The 25026-nt window shown below is 35.5% G+C and overlaps 1 protein-coding gene across 2 annotated transcripts in view; it reads right to left on the bottom strand.

The window, feature by feature from the left end:
- Positions 1-25026, bottom strand: part of DIAPH3 (diaphanous related formin 3) — a 516072-nt gene that overhangs the window by 206763 nt on the left and 284283 nt on the right. For both annotated transcript variants that reach the window (XM_069068623.1, XM_069068622.1), the window contains one exon: positions 15332-15461. In XM_069068623.1, the coding sequence (XP_068924724.1) occupies positions 15332-15461 (130 nt within the window). The remainder of the gene's footprint in view (positions 1-15331; positions 15462-25026) is intronic.

The following is a 25026-nucleotide window of genomic DNA, read 5'->3' as shown; positions in this document are numbered from 1 at the left end:
TTATGCTGAATATCAGTAGTGAATTTTTACATATTTGTGACCTTTTTCCTTTCACCATTATGTATTGACCTTATTTACAATTTTTTTCCTAATTTATATTATATTACAGCTTTTTAGGTGGTATTACTGTTTAAACTTTAAAATTTGTTAGTCCCTCTTCCTCCAAATATTCTTGCTAAATTTTTTCTAAGACCATTTTTTAATCCATTTTAAAGTGGAATATTTGAACTGTGGATTAAACTTTGATCAATCTTTAGTTACTGGGAAAAGGAAGATTATCTAAAACCAAGTACTGAAAATATTTAACAGGCAGTTGGAAAAGAGTCACAAGAAACAACATACTTTTAATTGCTGTGTCATAATAAAAAATGTTAAACATTAGGTATTTTGGAAACTTAACATCAAAGAAAGTAATACAATGATCTTTATATTTAAGGTAACCATAAGCTATGCTTTCTCTTTCATCTACACCTTTAGGGTTCAGATGGCTCAGTGTTTAAAAAAAAGGCTATTAAAGTTTATAAATACTTTAATTAAACTGTGTATAATTAAACACTAATCTTTTGGCAAATATCCACTTAGAAATGTTCATTATTCCAAGAAGAGTTTACAAAGAAATTCTACATTCTTTCTTAAAGTACCAAGGGCCAGGTAAATTGATTTCCATAAAGACTGCTTAAATATGAAGGAAACAGTACAGGCATCAATACTACAACTAAAGGAAGATAATTTTTTCCTAGTATCCTACAGATAAAAAAAAACCACAGTACGGTAAAGGACTAAAAGAACAATGCTTTTGTAAGTTACACAATTTTATATAATTATACAACCTTTGAAGAAAAAAATGTGTTGGAACATTCTTATTTGGTTCCATATAATCTTACACAGAAATCAGAAGTTGTCTAAGAATCTAACCTACTGTGGCACTTGATATTACTGGGTATTTGTAGATAAAATACAGAACTTTAAGGGTCACAGGGAACAACAGACTAACAAATATATATCTAGTCCTTACAATGTTCCAAGTACAATGTTAATTTCTGGGACATAAACAAAGGCCAAAACTGTACTAATCTTCAAGAAGTTCACATTCTAATGGAGACGACAACATGAAAATAACTACCGTGTTTCTCCAATAATAAGACACTGTCTTATTAATTTTTTGGACAGAAAAACACCAGAGGGCTTATTTTCAGGGGAGGGCTTATTTTAATGAACATTGACAGCAATTTTAATAAACAGGTAAATGTGAACAAAAAAATGTACCTTTATTCAATAAGCAAATCACTAGGGAAGAACAGGATGACGCGCTCACTGCTGCAGCTCTGATTGGATGCAGCTCGGAGCGAGGCGTGCGCTTCACGGGGGGGGGGGGGGACGGTGCATACAGAGGGTTCTGTAATGTAGCGTGCAGCGCAGGGGATCACCTTCACTACAGTAGCAATCTCAATAGGGCTTATTTTCGGGGGAGGGCTTATTTTAGAGGAATCTTACACAGTAAGGGGAGGGCTTATTTTCGGGATAGGTCTTATTATCGGGGAAACACGGTAGGTAGAGACAAGATATATAGAGTACATGAATGGTAGAGGGGAAGGCTTTGGCTGCAAGTGGAAAGAGTTCTTGAAGAAGATGAGATTTGGGCAGAATTTTAAAGGAATCCAGGGAAACTACATGGTTTAGGTGATGAGGAAAAGCATTCTAGGTATGGATGATGGAAAAAAAAAAACACATAGAGTTGGGGAAGGAGTGTTATAAAGGAAGAATCACAATAAGCCCAGAGTAGCTAGACTGTAAAGTTTCAACAGAAGTTTAAAGTACTGGAAATGGATGAAGGAGCATGATGGCAAAACATTTGAAATCCAAATAGAAAAATGTATGCTTGATCATGAATGAAAGAGAGTCATTGAACATTATTTTTTGGTAAATTTTATTATTTGAAACTTAAATACAAAACAAGAAAAGAAAAAAACAATTGCTTGTGTACATGGCAGAACACAATAAATTTCCATTTCAAGAAAACCAATATACTAAATACGACACATTGCTTTCAAAGCTGCCCAGCTTTTCTTTGCTCCCTTGTAGATTTTCTTTTGTTCTCTTGTACACTTTTTACTGTTTTTTTCCTCTCCTTCCTTCCTCTTCCCCCACTCCTATCCAAAAGATGGCTACAATTAAGTGTCATATATATATATATATATATATATTTATACACACACTGATAGATATCTATAAACACACACATATACACTCATACACACATATCTAAGACTGTACTATGTTTGCTAATTTCCCCTTGTCCTCTGTTTCTCTGAAGGTGGATAGCATCTTCCTTCATAAGTCCAAGTGTTTCCATGTTTTTTTGCCTTTTTAAAAAATTTTCTTATTTATTTATTTTTAGTTTACAATGTTCAGTTTCACAATCCCTTGAGTTTCAAATTTTCTTCCATTCCCTCTCTTCCTCCCTTCCCCCATGGCGTAATGCGATCTGATATAGGTTCTACAAATATCTTCACACTAAACATTAGTCAAGTTGTAAAGAAGAATTATAACCAATGGAATTAACAATGAGAAAGAAGGAACAAAATAAAAGAGAGAGAGCAAGTAGTTTGCTTCAATATGCATTCATACTCTATAGTTATTTCTCTGGATGTGAATAGCCCTCTCCATCATGAGTCCCTTGGAATTGTCTTAGGACCTTGCATTGCTGAAAGGAGTTCAGTCTATCAAAGTTAGTCATCACAGATATGATGTGTCTGTAATTGTGTACAAAGTTCTGGTTCTGTTCTCCTCACTCGGTATAAGTTTATATAAGTCTCTCCTGGTTATTATGAAGTCTATCTGCTCCTCATTTCTCATAGCATAATAGCACTCCATTGCATTCATATATCACAACTGGTTTAGCCATTCCCCTGTTGATGGGCATCCCTTGATTTTCAATTCTTTGCCACCACAAAAAGAGCTGCTATAAACATTTTTGTATATATGGGTGCTTTCTCCACTTGTATGATATCTCTGGGATACATCCCTAGAAGTGTTATTATTGGGTCAAAGGGTATGCACATTTTTATAACCCTTTAGACATAGTTCCAAATTGCTCTCCAGAATTGTTGGATCTGTTCACAATTCTATCAACAATGCATTAGTGTTCCAATTTTCCCACATCTTCTCCAGCATTTATCATTTTCCTGTTTTGTCATCTTAGCCATCCCATGTTTTTTTTAAAAAATCAATCAGCCCATCATTTCCTACATCACAGCAATATTCCAACCCAATCACATCTTATCTGAGAAAACTGTTGAAGGAAGTTTTCCCCCAATGTTCTATGTTCCGTCTATTCTTGGCTGCATAGGTTTTACTTATATAAGAAAAAATTTATATAAAATAATAAAATTATGCATTTTATACTTTCACAATGCTCTTACCTATAATATAGTTTAAGGTCTGATACTGCTGAATCTGTTTCCTTGACATCATTTCTCCCCAGTTTCTTTGAAGTCCCTGACCTTTTACTTTTCCCTATGAACTCTGCCATTATTTTTTTCTCACTCAGAAAGAAAATTTTTTAGTAATTTAACTGAAATGACATTGAATAAAGAGATTAAATAAAATTGTCATTTAAAAAATTATGTTGGTTTTACCTACCCATGAACAATAAATATTACTTCAATTATTTAGATATGACTTTATTTGTATAAAAAGTGTTTTATGTTTATGTTCATATAGTTTGAGTCTATTTTGGCAGGCATACTGCCTAGTTATTTTAAATGATTTAAAACAATATTAAATAATATTGCTGACACATGGTGAAGTTTCCCTTTTTCCTCTTTTGATTAAATCTACTTTAGCTTTAATTTTGTCTGAGATAATACTATCCCTGCTTCTTTTTTATGTAACAAATTCTAGTCCTGATCTTTATCTTTTGCGTTTCTCTTATTTTTATATTGTTTTCTGAACGTAACATACTGCTGAATTCAAATTTCTAATCTGCTTTCAGTTTCTATTTTATGAGGAAATTTATCCCATTTACATTTGAACCTATAATTACTTGTCTATTTTCCTCTTTCCTATTGTTCCTCACTATCCACACTTTATTACTATCCCTCCTTATTCCTCTGCTTTACTTCTACATGCTATCTTGCCCTCCTATTCCTTACCCTACCCATCCCTCCAATGGTTCCTCCCTTACTGTATCCCCTTGCCCTCTTATGATTTTCTGTATTTAAAAAACTTTTATACCTTTCTAGATATATATGTTGTTGCCTCTTTAACCCATTCCCATCAAGAGTAAGGTTTCATCACTACCTTCTACATTACTCCCCCACTAGCTTCTTCCATATCAATTTTTCCTTGTTATGCTTCATTTGTATGAAATAATTACTCCTTTTTATCTCTCCCTACACACATATCATATGTAGCTCAGCTCAAGTCTTTTCTTTAAACTACCCAAATAATGATGACAGTTCATAAGAGTACTGATAATATTTTCACAAATTACAAGTAAACAATTTGACCTCATTGAGTCCCTCAGAATTGGTCTTTAATGATTAGCTAATATTTCTCCTGGATGCTATATGTCAAATTTGCCCTTAAGGTCTGCTGTTTTTGTCACAAATACCTGAAAATTTTTCACTCCATTAAATGCTTGTTTGTTTTTTCATCAGAATTATGGTTAACTTTGCTCAGTGTTACCCTTGGCATAACCCTAGCTCTTTTGCTCTATAAAATATAGTATTCCAAGACCCATGGTCTTTCAACATAGTAGCAACTAAATTTTTTATAATCCTTGGTAGTTCCATGATATTTACATTGTTTTAGTCTTGTTGTTTCTAATATTTTCTCCTTAACCTGGGAGCTGTGAAACTTGGTTATGATATTTGAGTAAGTTTTCTCCTGGGACTGCTTTCAGATGGTGATCAGTGCATTTTTTCTATTTCTGCTGTGACTTCTTGTTTTAGAACTTCAGGGCAATTTTCCTTGATAATTTCTTGTAATAGTGTATCAAGATTCTTTTTTTTAAATAATTTTCAGATTATCCACTTATTTTTGTATTATTTCTCTCCAATCAGCTCTCCAAATCAGTTGTTTTTCTGATGTGATGTTTCACATTCTCTTCTATTTTTTCATTCTTTTGATTTTGTTTTATTATTTCTTTGATTTCTTAGAATGTCATTTGCTTCCTTTAGCCCAATTCTAGTGTTCAAGGAATTATTTTCTTCCTTGAATTTTTGATTCTCTATTTCTAGTTGGTTGGTTTTCTTTTAATAATTTTCTTAGACTGCTTTTTTTCCCCTAATTTTTTTCTCAATATCTCCTATTTGACTTTTAAAGTACTTTTTAAGTTCCTCTAGTAACTTTTTGTGAATGGGACCATTCAATGCTTCTCACTGAAAAACTAGTGGCTTTCTTTGCTTTGTTATCTTTCTCTGAATATGAACCTAGATCTTCTCTGTCGCCATAGCTATGTATGGTTGGGTTCTTTCTTCTTTGCTTATTTGTTTGTTTATTCATTGTTTTATTTTGGTTTTAGCAGCCATTAACATAATCAAGTTATAGTGTCAAGGTATGGGGGATGATGCCCCAAGTTTCAGGTCCTTCTTACTGTTATTTCCTGAGGTCTGTCCCAGGGCTCAAACTTGGCCTCTCATCTCCACCCAAAAGCCTCGGCTATGGCCAATAGCCATATTACCCCACAAATGATCTTTCTCTTTGTGGTACCTCTGGTACCACAACCTATAACTGTCCTCTGTGCCCAGGAACTGAAACCAGAGACTCTGTTCTCCTGCAAGTGCCCAGAGCCGGCAGTTACTGCTGCTGCACTCACCAGGTATGTGCTAGCTCCTTTTCCCCCACAGCTGCCTTTGGGGATACGATTGGTCAGCACAGTTGTGCTTGGCATCCCTCAATGGTGAAAAGTCCTTCAATCTTTTCCTGCTCAGCCATCAGACTCCCACACTGTCCATGAGATAATGATTTCAAAGGTGAAGGCTGTCTTCCAAGCCAGTTGTCCCCTGGGCTTACTGTTGTTGATTCTGCAGTCAGCCAGAGGTATTTACTCTTCACTCAAGCTGAACCCCACCCCAGGAGATAAGGTCTTTCCAGAGGTCTTCAAAAGTTATCTCAGGAGAACAAAGGCTTAAAACTAACTTTTGTTTACTTCTCCAGCTCTAAGTTCTCTATGAGGCAATGTTCTGTCTTTTTTTTTTGTCAAGGAAATTTGGAGAGCCAAAAATTCTCTGACCTACTCCACCATCTTCCAAGAGTCCTCTCCCGCCACTGAACATTATTAAAAATGACATGGCATGGGTTAGACCTAAGCTTTAGGAAAATTGTTTTGACAGCCAACTGAAAAATGGACTGGAGTGGAGAGAGACTTGAGGCAGAGAATCTAATTAGGCTACAAAGACAGAATTTTTTTCCAGTGCCAACAACATTATTTCTATTTTGTTCCTTTCTCGGAGAGGAAAGAAAAGTAAATTATATACATCACTAAATTATTAACTGTATTATTAATTTTAAAAATATTCCTTTCAGTAGAAATATATGCCTCTCAGTTTTAAGGGAGAAGAATAAGATAAAAGGGAAAGAAATACTGGTTAAGCATGCTTAAACACAATTAGCTAAACAATAAATAAGGACATATCTCAGCTCTCAGGTTTTGGTTACATATTATTTTTGGAACTATCAACTCAAAGTTTCCTTTAGAAAGAAGAAACATTATATTTATTCAAGTGTTCAATTAAGAACAACAATAAAAAACCAATAATTATGGTTAGCATTAATAATAATAGCTAACTGATACAGAACTTTAAGATTTGCAAAGCACTTCATAACAATCTTACCTTACTAATCCTCGTTTTTGAGATGAAGAAATTGAAGCTGAAAGAGGCTAAGGGGTTTGTTCAAGATCACACAACTCTCTTGACCATAATTCAAACTTGGGTCTTCTTGAATCTAAGCCCAATACTCTTTATCTATAACCTCTATAACATAACCAGCAAATGATCACTGAGTCTATGTTATTAATAACATCCCGCTGCCACCAATCACATCCAACCAAGTCCAAAGTATCATTGTCATGACATTAGAAGAGAGAAGAAATGGACAAAAAGAGTCAGAGAAGCATAAAGAACAAAATAAACAATTCAGTATCCATCAAAAACTTTACTACTGATGGGAGTAAATATATATTATATAATATATAATGAATGGGATGTAAGCGAGGAACCCTGAAGAGAGAGCATAAAGAAAATTTTTGGCCATCTATATCTGAGCAAGAAGCTGAACACATTAAAAATCACTCTGGATCAAATGGGAAGTAGAAAAGTTAAACACCATTATAATGAACGACAGAAGAGTTACAGCCAGGAAGTTGCAAAAGCTTGACTGAAACTCAGGCTTCTCTGAAAAAGAGAAAAGCAGAAGGGCTGGATGATTACAGTAGGGAACAGAAGCTTTGGGACAGAGATTCTTTATTCTAGTCTGTGTATCCTCAAGCTCTAGGACAGTCCCTATCATCAAGTATGCTCTTATTAGATGCTTGTTGAAATATAAATAGAAGGAAATTTTATTTCAAATATAAATAGAAAATGAATGAATATATATATCTATGATAAAATTAAGTTAATTCTATTTGTCCTAATCAAATTAATTAGCTAGATGTTAATCTAGCAAATTAAACTAGCTATATATTATATTTATTCCATCCAACCTAAGTCTCTAAATGTTAATGCCATTTAAAAATTAATATTTTCATATTTTGCCTCTGTAATTATAAAACAAAATGCAATGTCAGAAATACTAATATTGAATATATAAAATAGATCCAACTTGCTAATAAATTTTTAATTAGTATTTTCTGAAGGTGATAGCATGAAGAGGTTAACTAAGCCTTTGAAAAATATCACTGCTCATTACAACATAGATTCATTTGAAAATTTCAAACTCTATGCAATTTCCAGGTGTTAACCACCTGGAAATTGAGTGTTTTAATGGAACTCAGTAGGTGAATAAAAGACAAATATTTGGGATTTAGAGAGGTACTTCTGTTAGGTTTTGTGAGGTGATGGGGAGCTAAAATTCAGAAGATGGTACTACGGTGTTTCCCCGATAATAAGACACTGTCTTATTAATTTTTTGGACAGAAAAACACCAGAGGGCTTATTTTCAGGGGAGGGCTTATTTTAATGAACATTGACAGCAATTTTAATAAACAGGTAAATGTGAACAAAAAAAATGTACCTTTATTCAATAAGCAAATCACTGGGGAAGAACAGGATGACGCGCTCACTGCTGCAGCTCTGATTGGATGCAGCTCGGAGCGAGGTGTGCGTTTCACAGGGGGGGGGGGGGGGCCGGTGCATACAGAGGGTAGCGTAATGTAGCGTGTAGCGCAGGGGATCATCTTCACTACAGTAGCAATCTCAATAGGGCTTATTTTCGGGGGAGGGCTTATTTTAGAGGAATCTTACACAGTAAGGGGAGGGCTTATTTTCGGGATAGGTCTTATTATCGGGGAAACACGGTATATATATACATCTAAAGTATTTTGGTGATATAAAAGGAAATAATTGCTAAAAAAAGTAGGATGTAAAGAACATCAAAATGAATTTAAATGAACAGAAGGTCTCATGTGTGAAATATTTGACAAAAGACGTATATATGTATGTATATATCTATTATATACATATAGATATTTCCAAAAGCTAAAAATTATTAGATAGTAAGGAAATTATTATTATTTTTTAAGCAATCGGGGTTAAGTAACTTGCTCAAGGTTACACGGCCAGTTATTTCTGGGTGTGGTGCTAAGTATCAGAGCCTGGATTCGATCCCAGGTCATTCCGACTCTGGGCCAGTGCTCTTACTCACTGCGCCACCTGGCTGCCCTGATAGTAAGGAAATTAGTATGTCAAATTAGGTGGTTTCAAAAAATAGTCTAACAATGATGTAAACAAGACTCTAGAAGACAATTTTATTCACAAGTGAGGCACAGAATCAGACCCAGAGCAACAACTATAAAAATGCTCTCCAGAACACTAGTAGTCCCTATGTGGAGAGTATTTGTAGATGGGTGCAAAATTTACAGGTGGGATACGCTAATACTTAAGCAGCATTGACTAAAAAAAAAAAAGCCAAAGGAAGGTGCATTATTTGCTTTAAATTTAACCAATAGATTGAGGCTATTAAATAATGTCATAATCCCACAACCACTGCTACAACTGCCAGCTTCTAAAAGAAACAAAATAATTAGGCTCTACTTTTTTATTTCATTTTTCAAATGAAGGTGATCATCAACAGGCTAAATAAAGAACAGGAAATGTGAACAAAGGAAGTACAAAACAATCTTTTAAAAGTATTAAAATCAAGTTTCTTCTCCTCCGTTTACTGTTTATATTCTACTGAGAACTCTAAGATGTAGTACCCAAATCACTCAGATCTAAAAAGGGTTAGAAAATGGGAGAATGTAATTAATTGAAGGGCACTTTAACAGACGAACAGGAGTTATTCTTTTGTGATGAAAGAAGAGTTAAGAATTTTTTTGCCCTCAAAAAAGATCTAGGAAAAGGAAAGAGAAAAGAAAAATTAAGAGCTACTGACATAAAGAATGACCCTTTGATAATTTGCTGGGCTGTTGCAATGGCCTAAAGCTAGGTTGCTTTTGAATTGAACCTGTCTCAGAAAGGCAGGAGAAGAAAATAGAAAGCATTCACCAGTCAATGCCAATTTAAGAGCTCAAGGCTGTGAAAATATGACAGTCATGATCTAACTCCAAGGGAATGCTGAGAATATGTAATAAGGATATGACTAGGATAAAGTAATATGCAATAGAATATAACTTTCCTACAGAATTTTAATTTAGTAAATATAAGTAATTTTGCTTTTATAATCTAGCTAAATAATAAGATATTCCGATTTCATAGTAGATTAAAGTTTATTTGTTTTTTTAACTGTTGTAAATAGAAAAGTCTGTCTGTATAAGGTAAGAATCATTTTAACTTAACTTTCTGCACAAGGGATTAAAAGGAAGATGGTAATTCCTACACCTCTGTCATCTATAAAAAAGGGGAACATAGGGACACATATGGAGATACAATAATGATTCAAAACATTTTTCAATGAAACACTAATAGAAAGTTACAAGCTATTATGTCTTCAAAAAGAAGCAATTCTAATGAAGTATATCTTTGGAAATTGTCATAATGATAAGCTCATTAGTTGAAATGAAAATTCCCCCTGCTGATCTCTAGGAGTACCTAATGACCAGGATATTATTTTCAAATATAGAGGTACTTTCTAATTCATGATAGCTCACTGAGAAGACTTCAAATGAGGAAACCTTTCAATGGTAATACAGAGTGTAAGAGCAGACTAAATACTCATAAGCAAACATTCCATCTTGACATCAAAAGCATTTCATCCACATCTTCAAAATCTCAATTCATTTATTAACTGGAAACTATTATAATACAAAATCCCATATCAAAAATGTGCTCTATGGGGGGAAAATTGTCTCTAAGGTTAGCATAATTATGTTCTAAACATACGGTTCCATGCAAAACACAGAATTGAAAGTTACCTGCCAAAATAGATTTAATAAGAAAATCTGTAAAATACAGAGTTTCTGGGGAAACTAACCAAAAAAGTAGAAGAAATTAATAACTGTGAAAGCTGACTTTGAAGAATGAAAAATGAATATCATATAGATTAATGGATAGATGCATGGTGGGCGATGTCAAGTTGTATGGAGGATACTGCTATAATAAAAAAGAAACATGAATAGAAAAGGAGAAAGGCTGGCTAATGCAATGAGAATGAATGCATAAATAAAGGTGTATTGTGTGTTTGCTCCATTTTTCATCAGGTAATGTCAAGAAATAGAGAGGAAAAATACTTGGCCTGTTGGGTTGCTCTGTTACAGGGAGGATTTTCAGTGCATACAGACAAGAGTTGGATTGGATAAGCAGGTATAGATATGTTATATATAATCCATATAGTTGAAGAGGGTATTCATTTTGATGACAGCACAAATCAATGTATATAAGCATGCTTTGAGGGCGAGACAGCTTACATTCCTCACTACAGAAAATTTATTGCATGGAAAACTCTTCCACTGATATAGATCTCTTAGCATGAATTTAAATATTCAGTTACTTGAAAACACTGAGAAGTAAAGTGGCATGGTCATCATTAGCAACTTCTATGTGCTAGAGGCCAAGATGAACCTAAGGTTTTCCTTACCCCAAGAGCTATATACCATTCATTCTGCTACACTATTTCTCCACTGAACTATCTGTGTATAAAGCAAAAAAAATTGTCAAAACTGAACATAATCAATGACTTCTGTTTCATTTTAATTTTTTATCCTCATACTTAAATAATGATTTCAATCACCAGAAAACAAATTATTTCATTATTTTGATTTAATTATTGTCAAAAAGGTTTCTAGCTGAAAGTAATACTGAGGACAATTATATGAAGCCCTTACATTACAAATGGTTTAAAAAGAAACTGCTTTAGTTTTTTATTTCAAGAAATATTCATTTTTAAAAATCAGCTGGTTTGTTTTTTTCCTTTCTGTATGTCTTTCCTTCAGTTATCAAGAAAGCTTGGCAAGTTTCATCTTTTCCTTTCACAAAATATTTCCACAAAGAACATATTCAAGTTTTGGGTGACTGAGTACTATTCTGTGCCAAACAATAAACCCAAATACTAAATAATTAGTGTTATTTCTTAAGGCAAGTACAATTTTCTTTTACTTAAGTGTTCAGCCAAGTTTTGCTTCATTTTTAGTCTTAGGACAATGTCAAACCATAAGTTCTTAATTTAATATGGTTTTTTTGCAACAAAAATTGGGTATTAGATGAGCAGGTACCAATGTGTTGTAATCTATATAGTTGAAAAGGATATTCACAATCACTTGCGTGCTTCAAGAGTATCTGTACTGTTTAAATAAATACTTATATTCATTTCTACATATAAAATATACAATATTGGGGCAGCCAGCTAGCGCAGCGAGTAAGAGCACCGGCTCCAGTGTTGGGACAACCTGGAGATCTAATCCTGGGCTCAAACACTTAGCACCCACCCAGAAACACCTGGCTGTGTAACCTTGAGCAAGTTACTTAACCCCAATTGCTTTAAAAAATATATATATACAATATTATGTATTTTACATATAACATATAATTATATATATTCATTTACCTATATGTTATAGAATAAATCTTTAAACAAAGGATTACAACAATGAAAAAGAACTCCATGAACAATTCCCACTTTTTGGTAACTAATTAATAAACTGACATAAAGCCCGTAGTAGGAACACAGGTGACTTTCTACCTAAGAAGGGCATTGTACCCAAGAAATTGAGTGAATAAAGGCTATAAAAATTATCTATATTCATCACATCCTTGCTTACTGTTATGGGAATGGGAATTTAAGATCTTCCCTGCCCCTAGACCCTTTGATAGGCTTAAGTGACTCTGAGAACCTTCCTTGACTTGAAAATATACTCTGCTCCCAAACAGGCTGACTGTGGTCACCTGGAGCCTGTGGTGGGAGGCTTGGTTTTCAGGAATGCCCACACCTTGATACTCTGTGATTGGGCAGTGGGTCAAGAGGGTTGTGACATTCTCTGAACCAGGAGAAGGCTATATATACCCTGATGTGAGGCTTTGTTTTGGGGCTTACTTTGAGAAGTGTTGTGTGTTTTGACCAGACGAGACTCTGGGCAGCCATTGAGCCCCCCAGCTTTGAAAACCCAGATGTTGGTGCTTTCCTCTCTGGTAACTGACTAGGTATGAATGTAATGGTGAGAAAGTTGAAAGTCTGTCTGATCTTTTCCTCTGTCTGCTTGCAACTTGTTTGTATTCTCTGAAGTTTGGGGTGCTGACCTTTTTCCCCTGAATTAGGTAAATGACATATGTTTGATTAAAGCAAGATTGTTAACCCATTTTGAGTTGCTTCCCTTTAGAAAAGCAGATCTACGAACCTGTGTTGGCAGCCACCCTGGGTAGGCTAGGGTGCTTGCTGCTACACTTAGACACTTACTTAACTAAGGACTTAGCCCTGAACAAGTCAGTAAACCTCCAAACTCAGTTTCCTTACCTATAAAATGGGGTTAATAATAACAAAAACTACCTGCCAGGGTTATTGAATGAATTAAATAAGATAATATATATATAAAAGGTTTTAGAAATCCTTAAAGTGCTTATGTAGATGATAGTTCTATATTACTGTTGTTGCTAATGACCATATACAGTCAGAATATAATTCATATTATCTTTCAAGAGTGAGTTTTTATATCTTATTGTTTTAAAAAGGGCAAAATAAGACCACAAACTCTGGCAATATAACTTTTGCTAACCAGTAACAAAAAACAAAAAAAGCCATAAGAGCAACCTGGATTTCTCTAAGTACTTTTTAAAATCTATACAATTCTACCTAAAAGATTTAGAATATAACAAGCCTACTGTGCATGCACAGTCCAGAGAGCTCTCAGTATTTGAATACAGGACACTAAATACATTAAGTCAAATTAAAATCTTTTGCCATCCCCATGATACTAAAAGGTACCCCTGAACTTCCTTGCTTTCACTTAGTCATCAGTCCTGGATGTACAAAGTGTCTATTTATTCTCATACATAGTAGTTATTAGCTTATTATAAATGAGATATAATGGCATAGGATTAATAAACTAAAAATAGAAGACTTGAATCAGGTAAAAAAAATTCACCAACAGCGGAAGTTCTTAACCTGTACTGAAAGTCTCTCCAAGAAGAAAGTAAAGATTTTTATTATTTTAAAATTTATGTTTGTAATTCAGCTAAATCTGGTTTTAGCTCACCGTTAACAGAACTGGTCTAACCTTTAGCTTATATTTCAAAACATTATACGTAGACCTACTTTCAGGTAGCACTAGAGTTGGTCCTATTCTCTTGAGTGTTTTGATCTTCATGAAACTGTACTGAAATGCAATTTGTGTAATACAGGTCAAATGCTGCAACCGTATATACACCAACCAATGAAAAACAAAACCACTTTTCTATAAGGAATATGCACATAGACTCATCGATGAAACACTCTAGTTAAGATATCTTGACCACTTGGATCAACAATCTCTATATTTCTTTTATATCCTATATCACAGATGCCTGCTTTACTTGCTCTTTAATTCTCTCACCCTCAACCCAAGTATTTTGACCAAGTGGCATGGGTAAATAACAAAGTTCTATGAACTGATTAGTTTTGTATCATGTGCAACATAGTAGCCTATAGGTTTTTATAAGGAATGAATTTCTACATTGGCTCTATCTCACGTCAGTATCTAGGTACTAAAATGGTGGTCATTTGTGATATATTTTATACTGTCATTCTATACTAGTGTCTTCAATGAGAGCCAATTGCTCACTCTGATAAGAATGCAACCCTGAATCTTAGAAACCTGTACTACTGAGTGCAAGGTCTGGCAGGGCTCAATTTGGAAAAATTGAAATATGAATCCAGTGACTGATTGTGTTTCTTTCATTCAGAACTGGCCTGGCTAAGCTCAGACATCCATCTCTATATTGACCAAACTGTGATATATTCTTCAGCCATAGCAACTCTTTAGCAAAATATATTGAGTTGCAGAGGGCTGTAATTTGCATCAATAAATGGAGTGTTCACATGGACTACTCAGATATATTTTAAGTACAGTGGTAAAACCAAAATTTAGCTTCATATTTTATTAATTTAACAAATGACACTTTTACTACAAGTTCTGAAGAGTAGGAAAGGAAATACAGTCTGGGGGAAAGACTGTTGGGTTAAGTCCTAAGCTACTCTAAGGCCTCATAACCCCATTCAGCTCTTGAAAGCAGAATGATTGAGGTGGTTAGGCAGTTGCCATCCTATTGCTCATATGAAAGGGAAGACTAAAGTAATTAGGAAGCAGGAAGAGGTCAGGGCAAGGTATCTGTAGGAATCTACAACAAAAGTAGAGGAATAAAAAAAGAACAAAAGACTCAGTCTTAAAAAAAAAAGAACAAGGAATCAAGTAGCAAGGAGTGAGTATAGCTTGAAATGGACAATGAAGGTTTCTTATCAATGGCAAATGAGGTTCCTGGGACACAACATTTAAAGGTTCAGGTCATTTATAACTTATGTGTTCCTGAAACAGGGTCTATTTGCATTACAAAAGAAACAGTTATCTTGAAATAAGATGTTCATAGACACAAAATATGAACATTTTTTCATAAATTCTTAAAAGACATCTTTCATTACCATTTAACAGTTCTTAATAATTAACAACACTGAAGAAAAATCCAAGTTTTAATGTAGCAATACATACCTTTGCTAGCTTTGTCTATATGTTCCAAATCATCAACAAAACTCAGGATATCTGGATATTTTTCCTCACATACTTCAGATAGAAAATGGAGCAATGTTGTTTTCTGATCTGTTGACTTTGTGTCCTTTAGCTAAATAGAAAGAAGAAAATTGCACTGAAACTTCAAAAGCATTTTAAAATGACACTTATGCATATCAAATATTTACAAATACTAAAGACTGTTTATTTTAGACAAAAAAAGAGTCAGAAACTGATTCTGTAATAATTCAATGGCTAGTGGTCAGTCTATGATCAAACTCCTTTGTGGACTTGATGCTAGAATCTGGAGGATCCAAAAGGCATTAAACAGACTTGACAGAGACTTTAAAAATAACAAAAGTAATTAAAATCTCATAGTAAGGTAGCTAGTGGCATACAGGTTAGGGTGCTATACCTGGAGTAGCTGATGGTATAGAATAACAGGGCCTAGAGTCACAAAGACTTCAGTTCAAATCTAGCCTCAAAAACTTGCTAGCTATGTTGGCAAGTCACTTGCCCTCTGTTTGCCTCAGTTTCATCAACTATGAAAAAGGGACAATAAGAGGAACTACTTAGAAATATTGTTATAAGGATCAAATCAGGTAATATTTGTTTAAAAAGCATGTTAGCACAGTGCCTGGCACTGAGCAGTCACTATATAAATGCTTATTACCTTACCTTCCCCCTCAGGAAAACTTAATTCGAATACTAGCTTTATAAATATGACAGAGTAAAGGGTCACAACTGCAAAACCTCCCCCAAAACCTCTCCTACAAAATGATCACAGAAACCACCAAAGGGAATTCTGAGCAGAAAAGTCAATAAAAAGTTAGTCCTTGTCCCAGTGCTGGGCAACATAGACAAAAAGAGAGGTCTGCAAATAACTGTATAGAAAAGGATGCAGTGACACACACCTAGGCTGAAATGGAAGATGCACCAGGGTTTGTAGAAGGCAACTGCAACAGCAGCCTCAGGAGCAAAGGGTATGGACACTGCAAAGGGACAGTAAATCGACTGCACATCTGGTCAGAAAGAGATTCCAGGGGACCATTGTGCTAGTACTGGGTACAAGATCTAAAACCATTTGGTAACTCCATAGCCTACCACCCAGTTCTAGGTCACAAGTCCAGGTCAGAGAAGAGTAGTCTCAGTCATGAGGAAACAGGGTCTCTGCCTACCTAAGGACCATAACACAAGGCAGGAGGGTAGTGACCACATCACCTTGTAAGCAACAAACAGCTAAAGGCCTGGAAATCCACCTTACAGAAAAATTCATGCTAGCCATCCCTCCCCACATGTAAGCAAAGCCAAATTTTAGCATAAAGTCCAAAGTCAAGTATTAGAATGGAAAAATGAGCAAACAGCAGAAAAAGAATTCATTACAAAAAGCTTCAATGGTGCCAGGGAAGCTCAATACACAAAATCAAAAAACCTGAAAACATCTACAAGCAAAGGCTCAAATAAAATTGGAGATTGGATAGAAGCCCAAGAAAAATTTCCAGAAGAGTTAAAGGGATTAAAAAAAAGAGAGCCAAAATAATACTTTAAAAACCAAATAAGACTGGTAAAGGAAAAACTGGGAAAAGAAATTAAAGAAATTCAACAAAATTATGAAGAGGGAATTAACAATTTAGTAAAAGAGGTAAAGAAAAAAAAGAACCTCACTGAAGAAAATAACTCCCTAAAAATTTGAATTGGTCAAATGGAAGTGAATGATTACATGAGAGACATTAAAAAACAACAAAAGTTGAAAGAATGAAAAAAGAGAAGAAAGTGTGAATAGAATGAAACTTTAGAAATTAGGAAAATCAACATTGCGTTGCCTTAATTTGATAGCCAATATTTCTGTGTTAATCCATCAAAACTCACTTCCTAAGAGCAGATTGCACTTCTAACCTGCTTAATTCAGTAATCAATCCCAGCCCCCAAACCTTATTAACTAGCCAGAGCAGGGCCTCTACCTTCAATTTATGTAGTAAACAGAAGCCAGTGAGAACTAAGGCCCTCCCCAGGGGATGAATCTTGTGTCCTTGCTTGTCCTTTTCCAAAGATTTGGGGTGATATGGTTTCCCATGGGGGAGCCAAAACCAGAAGGAACCTAGTTAAGCCAAGAATTTTGGAGGCAGCTCTCTCTCATGGAGCAACTAACATTCCTTGAGTGTCAAAGAAGGAATAATCAGCCACACCTCAAGACCAAACTATCTACCAATCAGAGCTGCTTTATATTTGCTATATATATAATCTGTCATTATATTTATATTGGAGATCCCAATGATGTACTGTCAGGTCAATCAGAAGGAAGATTTAAAGAGCCCCATGACCCTTAGATGGGGTTTTTGGTAAACCCAGAGTCTAATGACCTCAATTTATTGGTTGTTCCTACTAAATCTTAAATCAATTAATTACACTCAGATGTCTCTTGGAATTTCATTTGGTATAAAACAATTAGAAATGATAAGACCTCTAAAGAATACTGAATGGGAATAGAAAGTGTACCTTTTTCTCTAATGTTATTGGCACCCTCACAAAAAATGGCAAAATATTAGAGTACAAAAATCTCAGAAATAAATACAGAAAAGGAGAAATGTTAAATGTACCCTTTTTAGATGATTATGAAATAAGTTAGATTCAAAAGAGGGCCTTTAAATCACAGACTAAGGCTTAATTGGAAAATAAATTATCTAATCTAAAAGAATGAGTTGGTCAAAGAACAAATCACAGAAACAATAAACAATTTCAATAAACATAATGATAACAATGAGACAACATATCAGAATTTATAGAATGCAGTCAAAGCAGTACTCACAGGAATATTTACATCTCTAAATACCTCAATAAAAAAGAGAGAGCAAATTAATGAACTGAGCATGCAACTAAAAAAATTGGACACAATAAAAATTCCCAACTAAAAGCAAAAATCAAAATCAAAAGAGAAATTAATAAAATTTAAAGTAAAAAAACTGAATTAATAAATAAGAGTAGTAGCTGGATTTTATAGGGGGGGAAACAATAAAATAGATAAACCACTGGCTAATTTTTTTAAAAAGAAAAAAAACCAAAATTTTTTGTTGTTTAGTCATGTCTGACTCTTCATTTGGATTTTTTTTCTTTTTCGAGTGGGGAGGGCAGGGAAATTGGGATTAAGTGACTTGCCCAAGGTCACATGGCGTTTAAGAATCTGAGGCCATTAAGTATCTGAGGTCCTCCTGACCGCAGGACTGGTGCTTTTTCACTGTGCCCCCTAGCCGCGCCCCCCTCCCATTTGGATTTTTCTTGGCAAAAATACTTGAGTAGTTTGCTATTTCCTCTCCAATTCATTTTACAGATGAGAAAACTGAGCTGAACAGTATAAGGTGACTTGCCCAGGGTCACACAGCTAGAAAGTGTCAGGCCAGATTTTATTTCAGATCTTCCTGACTCCAGGCCCAGTGTTCTATCCACTGTGCTGCCTAGCTGTATTAAACCAAATTACTAGTCTCAAAAATGAAAAAAGGAGAATGTGCAAGCAATGAAGAGGAAATTAAAGAGTCTTAGGGGCTATTTTACTCAATTATATATCAATAAAACTGAGAAAATAAATAAAATGATGAATATTTTTAAAAAATATAAATTGTCCAGATTAGTAGAAGAAGAAATGGAATACTTAACACTATCTTGGAAAAGGAAATTGATCAAGCATAAATGAGCTCCCTAAAACAAAACTAAACTAAACAAAAAAACAAACAAACAAAAAAATGCCCAAGACCAGATGAACTTATAAGCAATTCTACCAAACAGCTCAAGAACAATTAAATAGTACATAAATTGTTTTAATAATAGGTAAAGAAAGAATCCTACCAAATATTTTCTATGACACAAATATGGTTTTGATACCCACACCAGGGAGAGTAAATATGAAGAAAGAACACTATAAACTAATTTCCTTAATGAATATTGATGCAAAAGTTTTAAATAAAACACTAGCAAGGAGATTACAGCAATATATTGCAAAGATCAACCACTGTGACCAGATTGGATCTATGAAGAAATGCAAAGCTGATTCAATAATTAAAAAAGCATAATTATAACTGATCATATCAATAATAAAACAACAAAAATCATATAATTATATCTATAGATGCAGAAAAGGCTTAAAACCAAAAGCAAGTATTACCTATAATGGAGATAAAGTATAATAAACCTTTCCAATAAAATCAGGGATGAAGCATGGATTTCATTATCTCCATTATTATTCCATACCATTCTAAATAGTGTAGTTATAGCAATAATACAAGTAAAAAGAAATTCAAGGAAAAAGAATTAGCAATGAGTTAGAAAAAAAAAACTATCACTCTGCAGATGCTATGATGGCATACTTTGAGGAAAACCCTAAAGAACAGACTAAAAACCTAACTGAAACAATTGACATCTTTAGCAAAGTTATAGAATGTAAAATAAATCCATATAAATCATCGGAATTTCTGCATATTACCAACAAAACCTAGTAGGAAGAGATGGAAAGAGAAACTCCATTTAAAATAATTGCTGACGCTATAAAGTGCTTGGTAGTCTACCTGCCAAGACACACACAGGAATTATATGAACAATTACAAAAAACTTCACACAAATGAATGGAGATCTAAACAATCAGAGAAATATTAATAGCTCACAGGTAGGCTGAATCAATATAATAAAAAAATTAGTACTACCTAAATTAATTTACTTAGTGCCACACCAATCTAACTACCAAAGAATTCTTTTATAGAACTAGGAAAAATAATAACAAAATTCAACTGAAAGAACAAATGGTCAAGAAAATCAAGGGAGTCAATGAAAAAAAAGTGAAGGAAGTCAGTCTAGCAGAATCTGATGTCAAATTATTGTACAAAGTAGTAATCATCAAAATAATCTGGTACTGATAAAAGACTAGTTGATCAATCGAACAGATTAGGCACATAATAGTTGGTGTCCTTCATTCTCAAAGAGGACCAAAATGACATCACTATGTTAAATAGAGCAATGAAAGCTCGGAATGCTCTACCACACGTTGGGCACAAATAACTCAAGTGAAAATTTTGGGCTGGATACTCTAAATTTGTGTATCCTGTGTTTCCTCTGGGTTGTTTCAATTCTGCTTTGTGTTTGAAACACAGCAACTTCTCTGATGTGGACACACCATGCTGAGCAGTCCTTGTGCCAGAGTCTCCCATGTAACACAATCAATTCCAAATTTCTTGAGAGAGACCTTGGGTGTGTCCTTATATGGCTTCTTCTGACCACCATTGCCCTGTGTGAGTTCTACATAAAATAGTCTTTTTGGCAAGTGTACATTTTGCATTTGAACAACAACGTGGCTAGCCCATCAGAGTTGGACTCTTGGAAGTAAAGTTTGAAAGTGCACGCAGTTTAGTTCAACTAAGGATGTCAGTGTCTGGTACCTTTTCCTGCCCAGTGATCTGCAGAATCTTTCTAAGACAATTCAAATGGAAGCAATTCAGTTTCCTAGCATGGAGCTAGTAGCCTGATTAGGTATTTTCTCCCTGGCCAGTCTTTTCCCAGTCTTCTGCATTGGCTGTGAGTGTTCTGCTCAGCTGTGTAATGGTAATCTGAAGATCCCTTTGTGTTGGCAAAGGTAGCAGGTACTTAGCACTTAGTAATTGATCAAGCCTCTGTTGGGGAAACAGAAGGTATGAACTCCAAGAGGTTGGCTGAAAGAGGAAGCTAATGCTGTGTGTATAAAAGAAAAAGCCCCAGAGAGGCACAGTCAGAATTTCTTGAGACCAGCATCTGGTGGCAGAGCAGCTACAGAAGAGAGAATGAAAAACTGAGCCAGAATTTTCTGAGAACTTGTGGTGGTGGAGCTTCTTCTGAACAGGAGCCCAGGAGAAGACTGAGGAAGCATGACCGGGATGCTGAGACTTTGTCTGTGGCTTGGTTGAGCCTTGAATTTCTGGGAGCAAAAATTATGAAGGAATTGAGATGGACTGGACCCTGTGAACTTCGGTGTGGAGCAGGACCTACCCAGAGAGATGGACAAGGAACTGGGAGCTACCATTTAACCCAGGTGACAGTCTGGTGAATCCAGGTAGAATCTGGGATCATGTAAGGGGATCCAGGGAATCTGAGAACTGGCCCCAAGTCAAGATGAAAAGACCTCTCCATAGGTACTGAGTAATGATGAAATTGTAGTTTACTAGTGACCTAGGGGTGGAGGGTCTACATTTTCTACTGTACTTAGTGATTAATGATACTTAGTAATTGATTGTTGAATAAGTGACTGATTGAGTTAACTCAAATGTGCCCCAAGAATGGAAGACTTTGACTATTGTACTTTCAAATGACTGTTCTTTGTTCTAAATACTGTGACCACTTTGGTGAAAACTATGTGGTCATTTTAATGATAAGCTGTTGTGAATACTATATTGTGATTTTCTGTGATAAGCTGTAATATTGTGAATGCTGTACCTTGATTTTCTATAAATATTTTGCTTTGAGTTTTTATGGAAGAGTGTTTACTATACTGTGTAATCAGAACCTTAAAAGCTGTTCACAGTAGCATTCTTCTGGAAAGTTTCTGTGCATGGCATTACTGTGTCTCCTGCCTTTCCTCTGACTCTATGAGGTGGTGTGGCAGGTACATAATATACAGAAGCAAATGACCACAGTTACACCATAAAACTATGGACCTATTTAAAGTTCGCTTAAAGGAGACAAATAGTAATATATAGTTTTCTCATTTTATTCCCTTAAGCTAGAGAAACTTGTACAAGGAGTGCAGGAGTTGAGTCCTGACTGACAAACAGAGGAATCAGAAGACTTTTATACATTTTAGAACCATCCCAAGTCAGGATGACCATACCACAAAATTTTATGACTTCCATTTGTTACAGAAAGAAGTTCCTTGGTTGTAAATGCAAATTGACAACAAATGGAGCAAGGTCTATTTCCATCTTATGGTCTCCCCTTGGCTAGGGCAAAGAGCTCACTATATGACACAAATTGCTGGGAAAACTGGAAAACAGTCTTGCAGAAACAATGTATAGATCAATATTTCACACTATATACAAAGATAAGCACCAAATGAGCACCTGATTTTGACAGAAATGGTAATATAAACAAATTAGGGGAACCTGGCAAAAATTACCTAACAGATCTATGGATAATGGAAGATTTCATGACCAAAGAAGAGATAGAAAGGATCTTGGTAGGTAAAATGGATAAATTTGATCACAGGAAATGTAAATGTTTTTACAAAAACAAAATTGATGCAGTCAAAATGAGAAAGAAAGCAGAAAAATGGGGGTGGAGGAGGATGTAACATTAAGCTTCTCTAAAAAAGAACTCATTTATGAAATACATAGAGAATTAAGCCAAGCTTTAAAAAAAAAAAAGCCATTCCCTAAATGATAAATCGACAACAGATATGAATGGGCAGTTTTCAGAAAAAGAAGTCAAAGCTATCAACAGAAGAAAAAAATGTTCTAAATCATTAATAGTTAGGGAAATGCAAGCTAAAACATTTCTGAGATACCCCCTCACACCCATCAGATTGGCTAACATGACAGAAGAGGAAAATAATGTTGGAGGATATGTGGGGGGAAAAAACTGTTACACTAATGCACTGCTGGTAGAACAGTGTCTGCCCTCAAGGAACTTGCATTTTAAGGGGGAAGACAACATGTAATTAACTAAATATATGCATATGGTGTCACGTGAGCAGTCTTGAAGTGAGGCAACAAAAGGTTAAAAGAAAGAGTAAGGGGGAGAGGAGGGAAGAAAGTATAGCAAGAATTGGGAACAGCAAATGCAAATGCATAGAGAAAGAGAACAGAGTGTCATTTCAGAAATGACAGTATTACCATTTCTAGATTTAAGTCTATGCCAATCAAACTACCTAAAGATGCTTTACAGGGCCAGATAAAATAACTAAATTCATTCAGAGGAATAAAAGGTCTAGAATATCAATGAAAAATATGAAAAAGGCAGAAATGTGAGTGATTGTTTTTCCTTAAATCAGGCAGTATTATAGAGCAACAATCATGAAAACCATTTGGTAATGGTTAAAAAATTGCAAAGTGGATCAAGAGAAAAAACTAGACAAAGAAAAATCAGGAAGATGGAACTCAGTAACTTGATGTTTGATAAAAGAGAAAATGAAAATAACTTAGGGAAGAACTCTGCTTTAAAAAAGCTGCTGAGATTTACAAATGCAGGTTTACAAAACTTGGGCTTGCAAACAAGACCGTATTTCATATTGCACAGTAAGTTCAAATTGGATATATGACCTTGATACTAAAAATCCTATCAATAAAAATTATAAGAGGCAGGTCACCTAAAGGACTCTTGCCCGCTTCCATGGGAAGCGTAATAATAAACTTCTACAACTCTCACGCCAATTAAGCCTGGGACCTTGAATTCTTTCCAGACAATACTGCAGGTTTTCTGGTCTTAGACAAGATCAGAATTCCTGCTGAACCTATTGGGATCCCGTCCCCCATCATTTTGGCGAGCCAAAGGAGAGTCTGTGGTCTCAAGCTTTCTTGGAGTTCCGGTAAACTCCTTTACCTCCTCCCTCTCGTCCTGTAGTTGGGTTCATTTAAGCACCTAGGAAGTCTTGATTGGATGATTCCGGTCTGGAACCAGAATCCGGTCTATTTTTTAATAGACCCGGGACACATCCCAAATGGATGGGGGACGCCTTGTCTAGGGACAAGTGTCTCCGCGTCTAAAAAAATATACACATATTTTTTTTAGGCAAGGCTTTTCACGTGAGATGTCACAGAAAAGCAGACGACTACAAGTGATTCTGACTGGGGAGTCGGGAAAGGATGGGTCAGTCTCCCTCTCTACACCGAGAGACTCACCCCTAGGATATATTTTGTACAAATGAAAAACACTCGGTCTTCAAGACCTCAAGTTGAAAGGAAGGGCCGGCTTCCCCCTACATTTGGGGGTCTGTGCCTAGGCTATCTCAAAGCAATCTTACCTGGCCCCAACTGGCATCTATCTGAGGGTCAAGAAAATGTGATTTGTGCCAAGGGTTCCAGAAATCCTCTGTGAGCTTTTGAACCTTCCTGTCAGCTTCTGCTTCTCTCTCTCTCTCTCTCTCTCTCTGTCTCTCTCTCTGTCTCTCTCTCTCTGTCTCTCTCTGTCTCTCTCTCTGTCTCTCTCTGTCTCTCTCTGTCTCTCTCTGTCTCTCTCTCTCTCTCTCTCTCTTTCTCTCTCTCTGTGAATGAGTGTGTGTGAGTGGTCTGACATCTCTAAGCTTTAAACTGCAACCGCAGGACATTCCTTTGAAATGCTGTATCTCTTTCCCTCCTTCTTTCCCCTGCTGCTGAATGCAGGCTGGAAAGGGAGAGAAAGAGAGCAAAATATTGTCTTGTTTGTGAACAGAAATTTTAAGATCTTTAAAAGTTTGAAAATCTCCTCCTCTTCATTCCACTCTGGCCAAGTGGAGTGAGGAGAAGGTGATAAGAAAGGGAGGGAATCTTTTCCCTCAGAGCAAAGAGGCAGGTACCGTGTTTCCCGATAATAAGACCTATCCCGAAAATAAGCCCTCCCCTTACTGTGTAAGATTCCTCTAAAATAAGCCCTCCCCCGAAAATAAGCACTATTGAGATTGCTACTGTAGTGAAGGTGATCCCCTGCGCTACACGCTACATTATGGTACCCTCTGTATGCACCGTCCCCCCCCCCCA

Source organism: Petaurus breviceps, unplaced genomic scaffold, assembly GCF_028583685.1.
Source record: "Petaurus breviceps papuanus isolate PSGF00001 unplaced genomic scaffold, PetGlider_PUasm1.0 90769, whole genome shotgun sequence".
In the NCBI taxonomy this organism is placed as follows: Eukaryota; Metazoa; Chordata; class Mammalia; order Diprotodontia; family Petauridae; genus Petaurus; species Petaurus breviceps.
Note: the sequence above shows the minus strand (reverse complement) of the source record. Positions and strands in the feature narration are given on the sequence as shown.